We start from the raw sequence: 20,149 nt of genomic DNA on the forward strand, positions 1-20,149 counted from the left end.
AATAATATAGTACTGTATACTATAGTACAAATCATGCACACAACTCTTAAAACAATGACATTTTGAAATGACTAAAAAGTATAATAAAACCTTAAACATCAAGTCAAAATCTGAAAACTAAAGAGTAAATTCATATACAAAAAAAAAATGAAGTGTTTGGAATCTATGGCAGCATTCGTCTGATGAGATATTGCTTCTTTCTCAAACTTAATTTAGGTAACTTGTGGAACATACTGTTAAACGATAATGATTTTTCAAAATTGTTTGGACGGTAATTTTCTGCATTAATATTTCATATATAGATAAAAACAGACAGAAATACTGTGCCTCAAAGGCAAAAAAGTATGTATACACAGGGTTAAAGTAATTGCCTCACTGATTGTATATTATGCACTCATTTCGGTGAATTACTATTTTTCCTTGTCTTGATCCTAGCCATGTCAGTGTACTATGGAAAGTGGATCAGACAAATTGTTCTAATTGCAAATTAATGCTGTAGTGGAGATACATTACCAACATACTATTGATCTGCAGTTAAATCTTAATGCATCTATGCACTAATATTACTTTCATTATTGTCCCTTCATTACTTTTTCTGCAACATATTTTCCCTTTTAGATGTGTTTCATACATTAATGACCTCAATTTTTAATTTCCTACGGAGAGAAAACGTCTGACTTGTAATTATGATCTTTGAAAGGTATCTAGATGCTACAAAAACCCTTCATAAGATCAAAGAAATTATTGAGATAAAACTGTAATAAGGTAAGACACAGACAATTATGTGCAGTACATAGAACATGGATAAAGATGAAACATTGCTTTCTTTTGTTATTGTGGTTTTACAAGAAAATGTATATACTTTAAAGTGATAAATAGTTAAAAAAAAACCTAACCAGAGATAGGATAGAAATAGAGAAAAAGATAGAAGGGGATCAATGGATATTAGCACTTTGGCTTTTTCATTGGAGATTAATAATATACATTTTTAATTTTTTTTTTAAGTACAAGACAATGCCATTAGAGATGGGCGAACTCAAACAGTAAAGTTGGGGATCCGTATCAAACACCCACTGTTCTGGTAGCGACTCCGAACATGGAATTCCCTAGGAAGTCCATGCTACCATTTGGGTTCAGTACCCTAAACATCAGGTGTTTCCCACACTGATATGTGCATGACCACATGAGAAACACCGGCAGGTCTAATCAACAGTAAGATTATTACTGCCAGTCAGAATCCAGCACCTCTGACCTATGGAAAAAAGTTTACCTCCAGTCTCAGAGACGTTGGTTGATGTGAGTACTACAACCATCAGCCTATGGATACTGCTGCCAATAACAGAGCAGGTGCCACTGATGGGAGTATTCATCAGCCTGCGCCTGCCTTATACATAAATTAAAAAAAAAAAATGTATTGGTGTCTGTTCTATTTTTGATAACCTTAACTTATCTCTGTTTTTTTAATAATCTTCTTCCAGCTTTGTACACTTGAAATTTATAAATTAGCTATCGCATTGTAAGGAGTTAAATTTAAGTTAGAAAATAGGAGGCAATGCATAATAGCTGTAACTCACACATTCTCCTTTCAGGGACTGTAATTAATGTAGTATGTATTTATTATGCAAAAGTTAATTACTGAGCTGAGATCTAGCATACTGCAACAAAAAGGTCTGGGTGACACAACATTAGTTTAAATGTTGTTAATTGCAATATGTGAAGCAGTTGCTTTCTGTGAGTTCTGATTCTTAGACATCCTACTTTTATATAATAAATGGAGGATTTATCTTCTTATATGTTTCATCATGTAATTTCTTTTTAAGTTTGCCAATTTATTTACCTAAGCTATATTGCTTTGATTTTCAGTGTCATTCTTTAAAGAAATGTGTGACATTTTGGTGTAAGCTGAAGAAGACAAATAAACATTATAGCCTAAGAAAAAAAGTTATTTAGTATTTGCTCGTGAAAAGGTGTATTTCCAGATTGTCTTTCGATTCCTGACTTTGCTTGTACCCTGTCCTTGATCCTTGGATGCCACAAGCCCTGATCCTCTGTTTGACCACTGTCTTGCCTTCTTTGATCATGGCTAGTTTGACCAAAGTTCTTGGATCTCATCTTGGCTTTACATTTCAGACTCCATTATCTATTAGCTGTGTTTACTTTGATTTCTCTGATGTTGTGGCAATCCAAACAACATAATCATAAATAAATAACATGCATAGGTGTAGGTAGAAAACAACACTAAAATCAAAATGAAAATGTAACAGACAAAAGCTAAGATAGATTGACAGGAGCATTCATACGCTATGCCAGCTGTCATCGCTGCACTCACAAGCAAACTTGCTTCATCATGCTCTGAGCATGATCATGGAACTTTGCTAGCTCTAGTGACCCGGATGTCACTATGACCACATTGGGTCACCATGGCAGCGATCGGGACCCCGCAATGACATCGAGGGGTCTCCAAACCAAGGACAGAGGTGCTTTATTCTATCTGCCTGTTGATAAAATGCTGAGGTCAAGTTCAATCTCAGCATTTAGAGGGTTAAAGTGTTGGGAGTGGCGCAGGACTGGTCCTTTCCGTGAGTGCCGGGTGTCAGAATCAACTGAAATTCACCGCACTCTCTCAGGGAATATAATGCAAAAACCTTTCAGATTTATTAAATTATGTTCTGGGAGCATAACAGAGCATGTTATGCTCCCAGATCATAATTTAATAAATCTGAAAGGTTTTTGCATTATATTCCCTGAGAGAGTGCGGTGAATCTTTATCTATCTATTTATGTGACCTTCTGGTCCATTACACCTGCACCCCAAACATCTGACAGTGTGCACGCTATATTTACTACTATAGAATCAACTGAAACACAGCTGCGATCGCGTGTGCACAGCATCTGTACACGCAAAATCACCTGGACGCATCCATACGTCCAAGGTCGGTAAGTACCAGGCGACCTGGACGTATGGATAGGTCTAAGGTCGGAAAGGGGTTGATGGACCAAATCAGTGTTTGAAAAATGTAGCAACTTGCCCATTCAAGTCTATGGGTGGGCAAAAAATAAATCAGATTTCTTACAGAGATGATTTTTATGAATTAATTGCAATTCCTTGATATAGAAAACTCTATTTAGCCTTGTAAATTTTAAAACTTCAGCTGCATAAAAACAGATTGCAAACAAATTACTTATGGATGACGTATGGATGCCACAAAACAAGATTTTCAGCACTTTTGCATCAACTGTTAGAAAGTGCAGTGAATCTACTACAATTATACCTGCTGTAAAACTCTGGTAAAACACAGATTCTTAAAAGTGTATTCTCAGGTTCTTAAATTGCTTTAATTAGTTAGACAGCATGACAATAATCAGGTTTTTATCCTGTAATGACAGTTTTTTTTATCTTTAATAGTATACAGCTTTTTTCCATGGAGCTTGGCATCCAGACCCTGCCTGAGAGTGCAAAATAATTACATTCTAGGAGAGGAGTTAACTCTTAACATTCCAGTCATCTAGCTAGCTTATTTTTTTCTACACATCAGTTAGCTGCCCATCTCCCCCACCTCTTATCTTCTGAACAGATGTTGTTATAAATCTTGCAAAATCACCTGCTGAACTTTTCACAATAGCTCTCTACTCTTGCTCTCCAGAGCTGTGCATTTGTTCAAATGCTTTGTTATCTCCATGTGTAACTATCCTAATAACAGTGTACAGTCCAGAACAAACCACTGGCAGCTGAATGTCTTATTAAAGAACTTGTTCAGTGCTTTACAGTTTTACTAATACTACAGTTCTACAACTCACCAGAACTGTTACTCAAGGAGGATAGCCCATCTGTTAGAAACCAGGAAGTAAGGAAACTAATGAGACTGCATTGTTCTGAGCTGCTCAATAGGCTTCTTGAGAATGTCCCTTTAAAGGTGTTGAAGAGGGAATACTAAAGGTCATATGGCTCCCCTTTCTTCAGACATACCCAAGCCAAGCCAGTTGCAATCAAGGCAATCCACAACATTTGGTACACCTCATGTAGGTCACATAGTGAAGAGACAGAATGTAGGTTAATTATACTGAATATAATATTTTAGATTTATATACAATACAACATAAAAACTGTTTTAAAGAGAATATCTTTTAGGCTGTTTACATGCATGTGTAGAAAAATAGCAGCACATGCTATGAACTGGTAAGTCAAAATTTTAAATATTTAGCTGTAACAACTTGGCTAACTAATTCAAGTACTAAACACTACAACATAAACAATAGGTAGACATCTCCAGCTTTACTGCAGCTCATTTTTCAACTTTGCTGTGCAGTCTGAGACAGAATAATCTACATTTTTTTTCATTAGACAATGGTGGTTTTAATGGCATATGTAGGTCTGTTGTTTTGCAGGATGACTAATCTTGGTGGCACAAAAGCAATACTTTGCATTGACGAGGGAGAATAGCTCAACACACCGTGTCTGTAAATTGTGATTCTGGTTTGTCTTTTATACTAAATCATATGGCAAGGCTCGTTAAATGTTTGATATTGACTTTTAGGATTGCTACTTCCAAAAGGTGAAATTAGAGTTCTAGTTCTCTTCTTCTCTGAAGAGGTAATTGGCATATATAATTTCTCAGAGTAGTATTCATGGCATGTATAAGTCTCCTCACTCTGGCATGCCAGACCTAACTTGTCACTCTCCACATGGAGAAACATTACACCTTAGCCCCCAGTCATAAGCCTCTCACCCAGCCAAATCAGATCTCATACTTTGCACTGTTGAGGGGCAATATCCCGAAACACCTTGTCTGCAAATCTAGATTCTGGTTTTGCTTTTATCCTAAGTCATGTGGCAAGGCTCGTAAAAGGGTCTATATTGACTTTTAGGATTGCTATTTCCTATAAGTGACACTATAGTTCTCGTCCTCTTCCTCTCTGAAGAGGCAATTTGCAAAAGCAAGACGAAACACAGCTGGTGTAATGGAGGGCTATACTCATTCACATCAAAGAGACGTCTAATACCACTCCAGCTGACAAAAAACATAAATACCATACTACACAATTTATACAGACAGTGCAAGAAAAAGTGTAAACCACAACTATGGCAGCTCCCATGGGAAATTGTCAAAAATAAACCACTAACTACATATTAAAAAAATAAGGGAATTGGGAAGGATTTATTAAAAACTGGTGCAAAAAAAGAGGAAAATCAGATTTCTTGCTACCCGTTAATTTTTGCTGTGTGCCATTCTATAAAAAAAACATTTCTTTTAACTGTAATTATTGAAACAAAAATTAAATACATCATAGTACATTTCCTTTTGCATAGTTGTTTCTATAAAATAAATGTAGCTTGTACATAGTGTCTTACCTGTGTGTATACAACAATGGAAATGCACCTTATGTTGGCATCTTTTAATTATACGAATAAGATAAAGTAATATATCTTACTGCAGGGTGGTGCCGCATTTCACGCTGCCCTTGATGCTTTAATCAAATGCTTACACTTTATCAAGCATTTAGCAAGGCCAAGTAAGACACCTTGGGGGAGATATTATATCAAGCAATTATGGAAATAAGTAATAATGACCTGGTTAAATATTCACTGTATACATTGCATGTCACATTAAACCCTAAGAAAATCAATGCTCATTGCCTCGTTATAAGCTCCAGAGGTATGTATTAAACTCCAGCGCTGTGCAACAACCTACGGAAAGCTGTAATTATAATCATGAAATATTTATCTCATGCTGGTGGGAGTGTTAAGGATTCAGGCATGTGTTTAGCAAGATTTAAGTTATCGTAGAGGTCACAAATGTGTGGATATGTCTGATACAGGAACAAAAGTCTTCACAAGGGCTGCTTATTCTGACAATATCATATATGAGATGCAGTGGGTTTGTAAAGGGGAGATTTTTAGGGCATTGGTACTCACAACCAAGGCACCAAAACATTCCCTAAATCATGGACTTTGCTAATTTTCTATATAAACGAAATCATACATTTTACATAGGTTGGCTTAATACTCCTGGTGGTCAAGAGTAGGGTTGAGCGACCTTTCATTTTTTGTGATCGAGTCGGGTTTCACGAAACCCAACTTTCTCAAAAGTCGGGTCGAGTGAAATCGGCCAATCTTATTGAAAAGTCGGGGTCGGGGATCGGCCAAAACACGAAACCCAATGCAATTCAATGGGGAAGCATACTTTTTTAATATTTACTTCAGCGCGATAATGTTGAAAAGCCGGTAATTCAATTGCCGGCTTTTCATTTCTCCTGCTTAAACCCGACATGATATGAGACATGGTTTACATACAGTAAACCATGTCATATCCCCCTTTTTTTGCATATTCCACACTACTAATGTTAGTAGTGTGTATGTGCAAAATTTCGGCACTGTAGCTATTACATTTCAGGGTTAAAAAGCAGAAAAAATTGGCGTGGACTCCCGTGCAATTTTCTCCACCAGAGTGGTAAAGCCAGTGACTGAGGGCAGATATTAATAGCCAGGAGAGGGTCCATGGTTATTGCCCCCCCCATGGCTAAAAACATCTGCCCCCAGCCACCCCAGAAAAGGCACATCTGGAAGATGCGCCTATTCTGGCACTTGGCCACTCTCTTCCCACTCCCGTGTAGCGGTGGGATATGGGGTAATGAAGGGTTAATGCCACCTTGCTATTGTAATGACTATAATGTAATGTAATGACTATAAGTCATTGACCTACATTTCCTTCATTCGCGGTGATGCGCCCCCTGCTGGATGTCCTCATGAACTGCAGCCTGGGAACTTTTTCCCATGCTCCAGGTCATATGAGGACATCCACCAGGGGGCGCATCACCGCGACTGAAGGTAACTATAGGTCATTGACCTACATTTCCTTCATTCCCCGAGGTTTACAGGCACGAGCACAGCTGCATTATAGCATAGCTCCTGCCTGTAAAATATTTTAACCCCTTCAGATGGATTTACCTTGTGGAATGTGACAGTTCATCAGAGGGTATGTATATTGTTGGTTTATTATTTTTCCAAGCGAGGGTCTTCAGGTGGATTGAGAGAGCAATAAAATATTAAAACAACCTGTGTGTTTATTTCATTAAAATACTTTTTAATAATGTGTGTGTTTTTTTAACCCTTTCATACAATTGGATTAATAATGGATAGGTGTCATAATTGATGCCTCTCCATTATTAATCTGGCTTAATGTCACCTTACAATAGCAAGGTAGAAGAGTACTTCATGTGAGTGGCACTGAAGGCAAGAAGAGGCCGGAGAGAGCTTGCCAGAAGAATAGACAAAGGCTGTGGCCAAGGCTGGATTTACACATTTCTACGACCAAGGCCAAAGCACATCATTCTGCGCCCTCCCCCCCAAAAAACTGTTGATTTATAATTTTTAATTTAATAAGTAACTTTATTTTTGAAACATATAAGCCCTTACAGTATATACTTGTGTATAAGTCGACCCGAGTATAAGCCGAGGCACCTAATTTTGCCATGAAAAACTGGGAAAACGTATTGACCCGAGCATAAGTTGGGTATGCATTGTCCCCTCATCCCTATCCTGGTATGCATGGCTCACCATCCCTGTCCTTGTATGCATGACTCATCATCCCTGTCCTTGTCTGCATGGATCTCCATCCCTGTCCTTGTATGCATGGCTCCCCATCCCTGTATGCATGGCTCCTTATCCCTGTCCATGTATTCATGGTTCCTATAAAAAACACATCCTTTTACATACCCTGCGTGCCCTAGCTGCATCTCGTTCCGGTGCTAGCAGCTCTTCTGGCCGAGCGATCACATGTCCCCACTCATTAAGGTAATAAATATTCACTCCACACCAATGGGAGTGGAGAGAGATGAATATTCATTACCTTAATCAGCGGGGGACACGTGATCGCTCAGCCGGAAGAGCTGCTGGCACTGGAATGAGATGCAATGAGTGCGCGCAGGGAAGGTAAGTAGGATGTGTGCTGGAACAGCAGTGAATATTCATTTATTTTTAGCAGCGGGCACAGGCTTTAATCGCAGCCTCTGTTACCCGCTGCTCCACCGCTCCCCCTTCCCCACCATCTTTCTGGGACAATGACTCGTGTATATGCCGAGGGGGGGGGCATTTTAAGCACAAAAAAATTTACTTTTCAATGTGAATTTATATTTTGCTCAAACAAATCCGTTCATCTCTAGTTGATAGCTAATATATTTGAAGGTCTAAGGTAATTTAGTAGTTAACACATAAAGGCCTTGTCATACCCCACACTTGGCACCGATTAATTAAAAAAGCATATACGCACTGAACATGAAGAGGCCATCTGGGCTGCAGCTGATCTCTGGCTTCCTCTTCATGTTCAATTTGTCAATTTGTCCGAAGGTGGGGACACTGATACCAGTGCTGATTGGGCACCTGGAACCATGTGTCGTGCAACCGCACGAGAGCCCCAGGACAGCAAGTGCCGACACTGCTGGAACAGCATGGGAGATGAATATAGGCTTTTATGTTTTATCGGACTGAGCATGGGGTAAGAAAAGTAGTTGTCATATTAGTGGACAACCCCTTTAAGCATTTTTTGCAATTATATTATCATTATTATTATTATTAGTAGTAGTAGTAGTAGTAGTAGTAGTAGTAGTAGTAGTAGTAATCCTGGAGGTCTTGAACAGTAAAATTATAAGTATAATTTTGTATCATAAAATAAATAAGTCCAAAATTCTTATTGAGGTCTAAGCTAATTTATTTTTTAAAGTGCTCCAAATGCCTTAGTTCCCTTCATACATCTAAGGCTAAGTTCTCATGTAGCACGTAAATCAGGTCAGTTTTATGCATAGATCTGTAATAGTGTAAAAAAATGAAAGTGGTTCATCTTAGGCCCACGCTGGTGTTGTATAGACTCCAGTGAGTAATAGAAATAAAAGTGGTGTATTAGATCAAAAGGTTGTGTAATCCACAGCACGTGTGATGTCAGAGTCTACCCCACAAAGTCCTTTCTCAGCTTAGGGAACTCATCGAATTAGGCAGACCATAAGGTAAGTCCGTCCATGGTGTGGAAATCATAATCCTAATTCGTGGAGAGCTTCCTTCCTGCAAAACTTATGCTGAAAAATGATGGTCGAGGAAACAAATGTACGAGGAGAAAATAAGACTGGAGCTTGGGAGGGAAATAAACAATGGTGCACCAATAGCAGTAGATGGTGTGGATATAATGGCACAGTGTTGGTGGTGGTCAACTGATGTCTGTTAGCCCTACAGGTTCTCCTGAAGGTTTTTGTCATATGTCCTTAACAGATCATGAAATTAAGGAGTGAGAGCGCACATAGGGCGATAAAAGTGATAATTTGGATGACAATACACGGTAGGTGCACTCACCTTTAGAGGATGTGAATGGTCACAACCCCTTGCAGAATATGAGAAGAAACAGTGGTCACTGCAGACTCCCGTGGATACCAATGTCACAAAAAAGGAAGGAAAAGACCGGGTTTCTCAATGCATCCGTGCTGACCACACACAATGGAAATGTTCTTAAAAGCTTTATTGTGTCGATGCGTTTCGTGGCAATCTGCCACTTCCTCAGGGCCAAAGATTTTACAGTATCTGTTTACAGCAGTGGTTTTATACAGACTCTTCATGGCATCACAATTACAAACCAACCGACATCACTTCCTGTGGAAACGCCCCCTCCAGTGTCAGAATGTCATACACCAGTTGCAATGGCTTTATTTCAAAATCTAAGCTCTGATGAAACACATTATCCACCTAAAAGCTCAGTCTCTAATTTAATATATATATATATATATATATATATATATATATATATATATATATATATACACAGTATATATATATATACATAAAAAACCAATGATCGCTACATATTACATTTTTTTTTTTCAAAAAATAAAGTTGGCTGGAATCAAACTCACAAGTTTTGGGCGAGACAGAACACTTAGGGCTCCCCATTACCATCACACTATCTCTCCACTTATTGGGAATAGTTGAGGTTTTATACAAAACCTTCATGACATCCCAAGCAAACAAACATCACTTCCTGCGAAAAACGCCCCCTTCAATATCAAGATGTCACACGACAGTCACAATATCTTTACATCAATATATAACCTCTGATAAAACACATTAAACCTCTAAACAGTCAATTTATAAATTAAAACCATGTATAAAACCGATAATCAATATATATTAAGATTTTATAAAAATAAAATGGCTAGATTCGAACCCATATGTTTTGGGCAAGTCAGAACACCAAAGACTTACCATTATCATTATGCTAAACTAGATGGTGGCCCGATTCTAACGCATCGGGTATTCTAGAATACGTATGCGTAGTGTATAGCGCAGCCCACATAGTATATTGCACAGCCACGCAGTACATTGCGCAGCCCACAAAGTACATTGCGCAGCCCACACAGTACATTGCGCAGCCCACGCAGTACATTGCGCAGCTAACGCAGTACATTGCACAGCCAACGCAGTACATTGCGCAGCCAACGCAGTACATTGCGCAGCCAACGCAGTACATTGCGCAGCCCATGCAGTACATTGCGCAGCCCACACAGTACATTGCGCAGCCCACGCAGTACATTGCGCAGCCCACGCAGTACATTGCGCAGCCCATGTAGTACATTGCTCAGCCCAAGTAGTACATTGCGCAGTCTACGTAGCATAATGCGCAGCCTACGTTGTACATTGCGCAGCCCACGTAGTACATTGCACAGCCCACGTAGTACATTGCGCAGCCCACGTTGTACATTGCGCAGCCCACGTAGTATATTGCGCAGCCCACATAGTATATTGCGCAGCCCACGTTGTATATTGCGCAGCCCACATTGTATATTGCGCAGCCCACGTAGTATATTGCGCAGTCCACATAGTATATTGTGCAGCCCACGTTGTATATTGCGCAGCCCACACTGTACATTGCGCAGCCCACGTTGTATATTGCGCAGCCCACGTAGTATATTGTGCAGCCCATGTTGTATATTGCGCAGCCTACGTTGTATATTGCGCAGCCCACGTAGTACATTGCGCAGCCCATGTAGTACATTGCGCAGCCCATGTTGTACATTGCGCAGCCCACGTTGTACATTGCGCAGCCCACGTAGTATATTGCGCAGCCCACTTAGTATATTGCGCAGCCCACATAGTATATTGCGCAGCCCATGTTGTATATTGCGCAGCCCACATTGTATATTGCGCAGCCCACGTAGTATATGGCACAGTCCACATAGTATATTGTGCAGCCCACGTTGTATATTGCGCAGCCCACATTGTACATTGCGCAGCCCACATTGTATATTGCGCAGCCCACGTAGTATATTGTGCAGCCCATGTTGTATATTGCGCAGTCTACATTGTATATTGCGCAGGCCATGTTGTGTATTGCGCAGCCCACGTTGTATATTGCGCAGCCCATGTTGTATATTGCGCAGCCCACGTATATAGCAATGTGGACATGATATCCCTGTTAAAAAAAAAGAATTAAAATAAAAAATAGTTATATACTCACCTTCCGTTGGCGCCTAGATCCAGGAAGCGGTTACCGACGCTTGGGATCCACCGAAGCTCTGCCGAGCCGCTCGTGCCGGCCGCCATCTTCCGTTCCCAGGATGCATTGCAAAATTACCTAGATGACTTAGTGGTCTCGCGAGACCGCTAAGTCTTCTGGGTAATTTCGCAATGCATCGCCGGGAACGGAAGATGGCGGCCGGCGTGAGCTGCTTGGCGGACTACGGAGGGTGAGTATAGCAGGTTTTTTGTTTTTTTTATTATTTTTAACATTAAATTTTTTTACTATGGATGCTGTATAGGCAGCATCAATAGTAAAAAATTGGGGACACACAGGATTAATAGCAGCGGTTACGGAGTGTGTTACCCGCGGCATAACGCGGTCTGTTACCGCCAGCATTAACCCTGTGTGAGCGGTGACCGGAGGGGAGTATGCAGGCACCGGGCACTGAGTGCGGGGAGTAAGGAGCGGCCATTTTCTTCCGGACTGTTCGCATCACTGATTGGTCGTGGCAATGGTCGTGGGCGTTTTGCCACAACCAATCAGTGACTTGGATTCCATGACAGACAGAGGCTGCGACCAATGAATATCTGTGACAGACAGACAGAAGGACAGAAAGACGGAAGTACCCCTTAGACAATTATATAGTAGATTTCCATTTCTGGGGAATGGATATATGATTAGGATATCCGTCAGGCCACTAGGGACAAGAAACCTTAAAGGATGGCTTATCTAAAAAGATATACCAGCTCACTAAGACCTTTTGGATAAATAGTATCTAATTTGTATATCCAATACACTTCTCTCTTATTTAGACACTGTAATCTATTTGGGGTATCCACTGGTACATGATCTATAGGTGTAACTTGTATTGGTTCTTTATTCCCCTGTTTTTCAAAACAATGTCGAGACAAGCCATGTTTCAGATAACCCTTGGAGATGTTGTGTCTATGTGAGTTCATCCTTAAATGTAGAGGCTGTGTGGTGCGTCCCACATATTGTAACAGATCATCACACTGTTTAATGCATCATTGGGGGCATCTTCTATTGAATCTCTATGAGAGGACTTTCAGGTGAACTCTCATCCAACCCCTGCTAGAGCTATAAGTTTTTTTTTATATTTTATTGTTATTTCCAACATTATTTGTTGCTATTAGTACACTATTATTCAGTTCCCTCCCGAGCATCATTTACACATTTTTATTTCTTTTTCATCTATATTCTTCAATGAGGCACAGAACTGAACCGAGGAAGAAATCAGATTACTAAATGCAGCATACAACGTATTTTAATCCAGTTCCTTGAAAGGTCTAATGTAACAACTGAGAGTGTGAATACTAATAAAGGCCAGTTTTTGGAACATTGGAACAAACAATTTGAATGACGGCATGCAGATGAAAAAAATAGCCATTTCAAAATATTCTATTATTGCAACAGGTCATTAAATGAGTTTTCCAACTCTCATTTAATACATTAATAAATGTATATCCTAGTAGTGCAGAAGGTTTGATGGACTTTGCTAAGGTTATCAAAACCTTAAAAAGGTGATGTCCTTGAGAAGAGGAGCAGAACAACACTGAATCCAGAGAAAATGCTGTTAGGTGAGTATACTAATGCACACACTACATTACATATATAAATATTATATACATATATATTTATATACATACAATACTTACTAAAACCAAGCTCAATGGGAGTGCTTCCGTTAGGAGTTTGTTTTTTTAAATACAGAATATTTTTTTTGTCTTCTAGGGATGGCCTTTTTAATAAATTGGGCTTTCAACTACATCAATCTTAAAGACCTATTCCTGTGATAAATTAGCAATATCAGAGCAGTAGAGGACCATCACTCGACAGCACATTGGCCAGCTGTTCTAGTCACCTGCAGTGGCCGGATGTAAAATGTGATCCTATCTTTTTGAAGGAAGTAATGAAACCCATAAATACACTTGATAAGTGGTTTTAAATTATTAGAAAAGTATTCTTCCAAAACAGGTCACATCTGTTCACATCAGGTTGTGTGTCATATAGCAGCTCTGCCCTGAAGACCATGCACTTGAGCTCCAAATACCAAACATATTCCATGGACATAAAGATGTAAAATGGCATCTGGTTTTGCATCTTGCAAAATCCTTTGAAAATGTTAAATGAACCACTATTTCAGCCCAGTTTCAGCATTATTTTTTCATATGATCACCAAATTGTTTAAAATAAAAAAAAGAATATTTCATACCTGGAGTACTGAAGCTCCACTGTGAAGAAACTGCAGTCCGCTCTCTGCTGAATCAATTCCACCGGTTGCTAAGATAGGAAATCCTGGAATGGCACGAGCGATAGCAGAAACTGCCCTGAGAGCGATTGGTCTGATGGCATTGCCTAGAACAGAAAATAAATATTATCATTATAACATAAGAGTAATATTGTGTCCATATTACTTATAGTTAGGACACCATTTCTCTGCTCTGCAGGGGCATAGCTGGGGATGGAGTTAGGTGGGCACATGGACCAGTCTTGTCTGGATTATTGCAACTTTCTACTAATCGATCTCTCTCTTACTAAATTCTTCCCCCTCAAATCCATTCCGAATGCAGCAGCCATAGTCATATTTTTGTCCAGTCGCTAAAACGATGCCTCCACCCTGTGCCAGTTATTGCACTGGTCGCCTATCTGCTATATAATACAATATAAACTTATCACTGTCACCCACAAAGCTCTCCAGAGTTCTGCACCACACTATATCTCATCACTCATTGCTGTCTAACCCCTACCCATGCTCTGTATTCTGATAATGACCTAAGTCTAAGATCCTCAATAATCCAAACCTCCCACTCCAGTCTCCAAGAATTCTTATGTGCTGCACCAATTCTCTGGAGAACACTACAACAGAAAACTCGATTAATTCCCAGTATCCACAGTTTTAAACATGCCCTGAAAATGCATTTCCATAGACCGAGTATCATCTCCCCTCAACTATCTAAATATTCCCTTTTTGCCCTACCAAAATCTTCCTCAAAATTGGGGCCATCGTATAATCTTGCGAGCAGGGTCCTCACTTCTCTTGGTATCTGCTGAATTTTGTTTACTCAGTAATATCTGATATTGTGTGTACAAGTCCCCTCTGCAAAATATGTTGGTGCTATAAAAATCAAAAGTATCATTATCAAATTATTATTATGTGGCCATAGTGATAGGTGCTGGGGTGTCGTAAAGAAGCCACTCTATCTGAGGCACGGTATTTAAATAAGGGATTCAACTATAAACCCAAATCATTACCTAAAAGGAAGGAAAGCTTGACCAAGGAATGAGTCAGAATGAATCTGCCTATGGTCTATTAATTATGGTTGATGATGGCATGTATAGAGGTTCATTATAACACCACAATTTTGGTGATACAGGCTCAAAGACAATATGGCTCTCCTAAAGAAGGATCTATAGTTGTAGCCCACTCACAGATGTCAGTAAGGACACCGATCTCTCATGATACTTTGTTTGCAAATTGTTGGCAAACTGCAATGCACATCACAACTGCTGGGTGTCCACACATATGTAGCATCAAAAAACTCCCAACAAACTACTGAGAAATTATGGGTTTTTTTTCAAAGTTCTTGTGGCTTCATGCAAATACAGGTGTCACAAATTTCTGAACTCTGATGATTCGAGAAGCCATTTTTAAGCCATTTTTACACACACATGTAATTATTATTTATTATTATTTATTGTTAAAGCGCCATTTATTCCATGGCGCTTTACATGTGAGGAGGGGTATACATAATAAAAACAAGTACAATAATCTTAAACAATACAAGTCATAACTGGTACAGGAAGAGAGAGGACCCTGCCCACGAAGGCTCACAATCTACAAGGGATGGGTGAGAATACAGTAGGCGAGGATAGAGATGGTCATGCAGCGGTTAATTAGTGTTATGGCTAGTGTTGAGCATTCCGATACCGAGTTCCCATATTATTGCGTTATCGGAAATCGGAATCAGGATCCATATTCATGTAAAAAATAAAGAATAAAAATAAAAAATATGGATATACTCACCCACCGACGGCCCCTGGCTCTCAGCGGTGCAACCAGCAGCCTCCGTTCCTAAGAATGCAGTGAGTGTAGGACCTGCGATGACGTCGCGGTCTTGTAATTGGTTGCGTGACCGCTCATGTGACTGCTCACATGACCGCGACGTCATCAAAGGTCCTTCACTCTGCATTCTTAGGAACGGAGGCAGACGCTTGCAGCGGTGACAGCCAGGGGCCGTCCGAGGGTGAGTATATCCATATTTTTTATTTTTATTCTTTATTTTTTACATGAATTTGGATCCCAGGGCCTGAAGGAGAGTTTCCTCTCCTTCACACCCTGGGAACCATCCAGGATCGCTCTGGAGCGCCCCCACTGCCGCAGGGCCGAGGGGTACCCGGTACCGGGCCTCTGAGTCTCTGTTCTGGGGTTGTCACGGTGGCTAGACCCGGTCCGTGACCCTGCTGAGGGGCGTCCCATGAAAGGTGTGGATGGTGATGATGTTATGGTGCGGTGCAGGTCGCAGTAAATAACGAGGACACCAGGTTGCAGTCTCTTTACCTCTTTACTGAAGGCTTCAGGATCCTCAGTCCGGAATACGGTTAACCGGGCTGCGGGAGTCCGGCCGGTCCGATGGCACCTCCAGAGTTCCCTTTGCAGGTGGAAATCTGTGCCTACCTTCTAGCGCTTGTGTGTTGTGGTCCTCCCCTGCTGTGCTTACGGGATAGTCCCCACAACTGTTGTGTCTGTTTCTGAAGTTCCCTCACAACTCGATTTTGATGTTCTTCTTCGTCCCCCCAGATGATATGGCTAGGACGCACCCGTATGACGGGTAGGCTCGGAGCTCTTCCGGGACCCTAGTGTCGCCCCTCTCCAACTGTTGCCCCCTATGTCTTCTTAGGTGATTTGAGTGAGACAGCCCGCCTATAACTGACTGTCCTGCCGTAGGTTTGAAGTAAGGCCTGGAGCTCAATACTTCCTCGGCATTTCCGGCCACCGGCTACACGCCTCAGTAGGATGTTGCCTCATCTTACAGCATGACTCCTACTGGTGTTTCTCCTTGTTGCGTTGATCTTGTTTCTCACTCAGCACAATAAACCTCGCTTCTTGTCCTTTCCTGGGGTACCGCCGCGGTGAAGTGCAGGCGCGGTCCTGTAATGTTCTTTCCTGTTCGCTAGGCCTCTGTCAGGATCCCACCCCTGACAGGGACCCCCTGAATCTTCCCCTGCAACACCCTCTGCCACAGGATGTTGCCTGGTTCCAACCCAGTCAGCTTCTCCCTAACTTCCTATCCAACCCCCAGTTTTACCAGATTGTGAGGAGTGGCCTAATACATAGCACCCTTAGCTCCCCCTGGAGGCCAGACTGTGAAGTGTATTGGTGTCTGTGATACCTGGTCAGGTGAACTCCTTCAGTGCCATCAGACGTACCATAGCCCCCCCTTAGCGGCGGAGCATCAGTACTGCAACGACCAGGACTCTGGGGCGCTGCAGCTCCATATTACGTTCCGATATTTGTGTCCCATTGACTTGTATTGGTATCGGGTATCGGTGTCCTGCTCAGTCCAAAAAGTGCCCAAGTGTCAGACGATGTCAGTTAGGGATCAGAGGAGTGATGTCTTAATACAATCCTTAGTTGCCGGCAGTGGGAAGAGACCTGAGGTACTTTACTGTAAGCCTGAGGTGTCGTGGATGCCAAGGTCCAGGCTGAGAGAAGTTTTAGTACACGTATAGTGCTATATGCAGTGGGAGCGAGGAGCTGCTCCACATTGCCAGACAAGAGCTGTGGTCATCACACCATGAGGGGCTGTTGGCTCAATGTAATGAATAACTGAGGAGAGCTGTAATCATCTTCATCATCATCATCATCAACTGCTCCAGTAAAAGTGAGTTGTTGCTTTTTCCCTTTGCACCTGAGGTTTGGACACTGCTTGAGACCGGCTGATCCTGTATCCCTTCCACAACTTCTCCCTTTACATTCTGCTGAGGACAGTCTGCCGGCCGCCGAAACTGCTGTTGGCAATTGGCCGCCATTACACCCTGGCTGGGTTGAGGCCGACTCAGACATTGTTATTTTGAACTTTTTATCTGTGAACATTTCAAACCTAAAGGAAAAACACACCTGTAGGTCTTCAGTTCTGGGATAAGTACCTAGCGAGAAGAGGGGAGACAAGTTTCTAGAATGCTCTCCCAATTCTATGAGCCTGTACAAATACATGATTGAACACTCGTTATTATCTAGGCAGTTTTAATGGAAAAAAAAACAGTATGCAAACATCAAATTAATCAAATATGCTTCTGCTCATTTATAGCTATACATATAAAAGGTCTCTCGGGTAATCGCCAATAGGAAGAGCTATATCTTCAGCTAGCTACAGGCATGCTATTGTCTTATGCAATAAACCACTGGTTATTTAAGTGCTTCCCTACAGCTTTTGTTAATGACATTTTCTCCAGCAGAATATGGAGTGACAGATAAGAATTGTTAGAACCCTGCAGAAGATCATTATCTGTTCCACATGGTACCAAGATAGAGTATTCCCCATCTCCTGTTTTTCAATTGCATATTATCACGAACATCCTAATAACCTAATCATATTCCGCATGGTAATTCCAGGAACCTGGAATATTTCAAAATTTTACTTAAAAAAGATACATAAGCAGTATATAATTATAATGTAAAAATACTCAAAAAATTAACTTACACTCTTAACCACAGGTTTTAAACCTAAATAGATCTCTGTGCTCAGTAATATCCTAATCTAGCTTTATACCAGTGAAAGATCCATTCTTTTGATACAGAGCTCAAGACGCTCTGCAGTTACGTAGAAGAGAAAATTAATAAATTCTGTCTGTCTGAAGCCACCACTAGCGGGGGCTGATGAGTTAAGTGGTGTATACAGTTTACATATTACAATTCATAATGAAACAATATGGTATATATTATATAATCTCGCTCTAATGCTAGATCTAGAAAGCCAGTTTTATTATTTAAAGGAGTTGACTAATTAAAAAAGTTATTTGAATGCTTCCAAAATAATAACATGCTTGTCTGTGGAGTGCTATGGCTTTTATTCCAGCATAAAAATCATTCTTATTGGCAGCACATCACCCCATATGAACAGGAGATGTTCTGCTGATAACACCATATTCTAGGCAGACAGAATGATCGCATAAATGATCGTTCAGTGGGTCTTGAATGTTTGTTAGTCTGGTGCACCTAAAATAACCTATGCTTAGTTTGTATAGAGCAATCGGCGCTTGTTTAAAGGACTCTGCTTTTCTGGAAGGGCCATTATATAAAGAGTCTTGCCTGTCTAATTGTATTAGCTAAGCCATAGTCCTTCTTCATTAAAACTGATTCATAGACAAAAGAGGGTTTGGTTTAGCTATTGAAATGTGTCAGTCAGCTCCTTGACTTTGATATACAGTGGGGCAAAAAAGTATTTAGTCAGTCAGCAATAGTGCACGTTCCACCACTTAAAAAGATGAGAGGCGTCTGTAATTTACATCATAGGTAGACCTCAACTATGGGAGACAAACTGAGACAAAAAAATCCAGAAAATCACATTGTCTGTTTTTTTATCATTTTATTTGCATATTATGGTGGAAAATAAGTATTTGGTCAGAAACAAACAATCAAGATTTCTGGCTCTCACAGACCTGTAACTTCTTCTTTAAGAGTCTCCTCTTTCCTCCACTCATTACCTGTAGTAATGGCACCTGTTTAAACTTGTTATCAGTATAAAAAGACACCTGTGCACACTCTCAAACAGTCTGACTCCAAACTCCACTATGGTGAAGACCAAAGAGCTGTCAAAGGACACCAGAAACAAAATTGTAGCCCTGCACCAGGCTGGGAAGACTGAATCTGCAATAGCCAACCAGCTTGGAGTGAAGAAATCAACAGTGGGAGCAATAATTAGAAAATGGAAGACATTCAAGACCACTGATAATCTCCCTCGATCTGGGGCCCCACACAAAATCCCACCCCGTGGGGTCAGAATGATCACAAGAACGGTGAGCAAAAATCCCAGAACCACGCGGGGGGACCTAGTGAATGAACTGCAGAGAGCTGGGACCAATGTAACAAGGCCTACCATAAGTAACACACTACGCCACCATGGACTCAGATCCTGCAGTGCCAGACGTGTCCCACTGCTTAAGCCAGTACATGTCTGGGCCCGTCTGAAGTTTGCTAGAGAGCATTTGGATGATCCAGAGGAGTTTTGGGAGAATGTCCTATGGTCTGATGAAACCAAACTGGAACTGTTTGGTAGAAACACAACTTGTCGTGTTTGGAGGAAAAATAATACTGAGTTGCATCCATCAAACACCATACCTACTGTAAAGCATGGTGGTGGAAACATCATGCTTTGGGGCTGTTTCTCTGCAAAGGGGCCAGGACGACTGATCCGGGTACATGAAAGAATGAATGGGGCCATGTATCGTGAGATTTTGAGTGCAAACCTCCTTCCATCAGCAAGGGCATTGAAGATGAAACGTGGCTGGGTCTTTCAACATGACAATGATCCAAAGCACACCGCCAGGGCAACGAAGGAGTGGCTTCGTAAGAAGCATTTCAAGGTCCTGGAGTGGCCTAGCCAGTCTCCATATCTCAACCCTATAGAAAACCTT

The 20,149-nt window shown here is 40.9% G+C and overlaps 1 protein-coding gene across 4 annotated transcripts in view; it reads right to left on the bottom strand.

Moving 5' to 3' along the window:
• Nucleotides 1–20,149, bottom strand: part of DPYD (dihydropyrimidine dehydrogenase) — a 1,626,828-nt gene that overhangs the window by 227,656 nt on the left and 1,379,023 nt on the right. For all 4 annotated transcript variants that reach the window (XM_077278231.1, XM_077278232.1, XM_077278230.1 and 1 more), the window contains one exon: nt 13,728–13,870. In XM_077278231.1, coding sequence (XP_077134346.1) covers nt 13,728–13,870 — 143 coding nt within the window. The remainder of the gene's footprint in view (nt 1–13,727; nt 13,871–20,149) is intronic.

Source organism: Ranitomeya variabilis, chromosome 8 (genome assembly GCF_051348905.1).
Source record: "Ranitomeya variabilis isolate aRanVar5 chromosome 8, aRanVar5.hap1, whole genome shotgun sequence".
Taxonomy (NCBI): Eukaryota; Metazoa; Chordata; class Amphibia; order Anura; family Dendrobatidae; genus Ranitomeya; species Ranitomeya variabilis.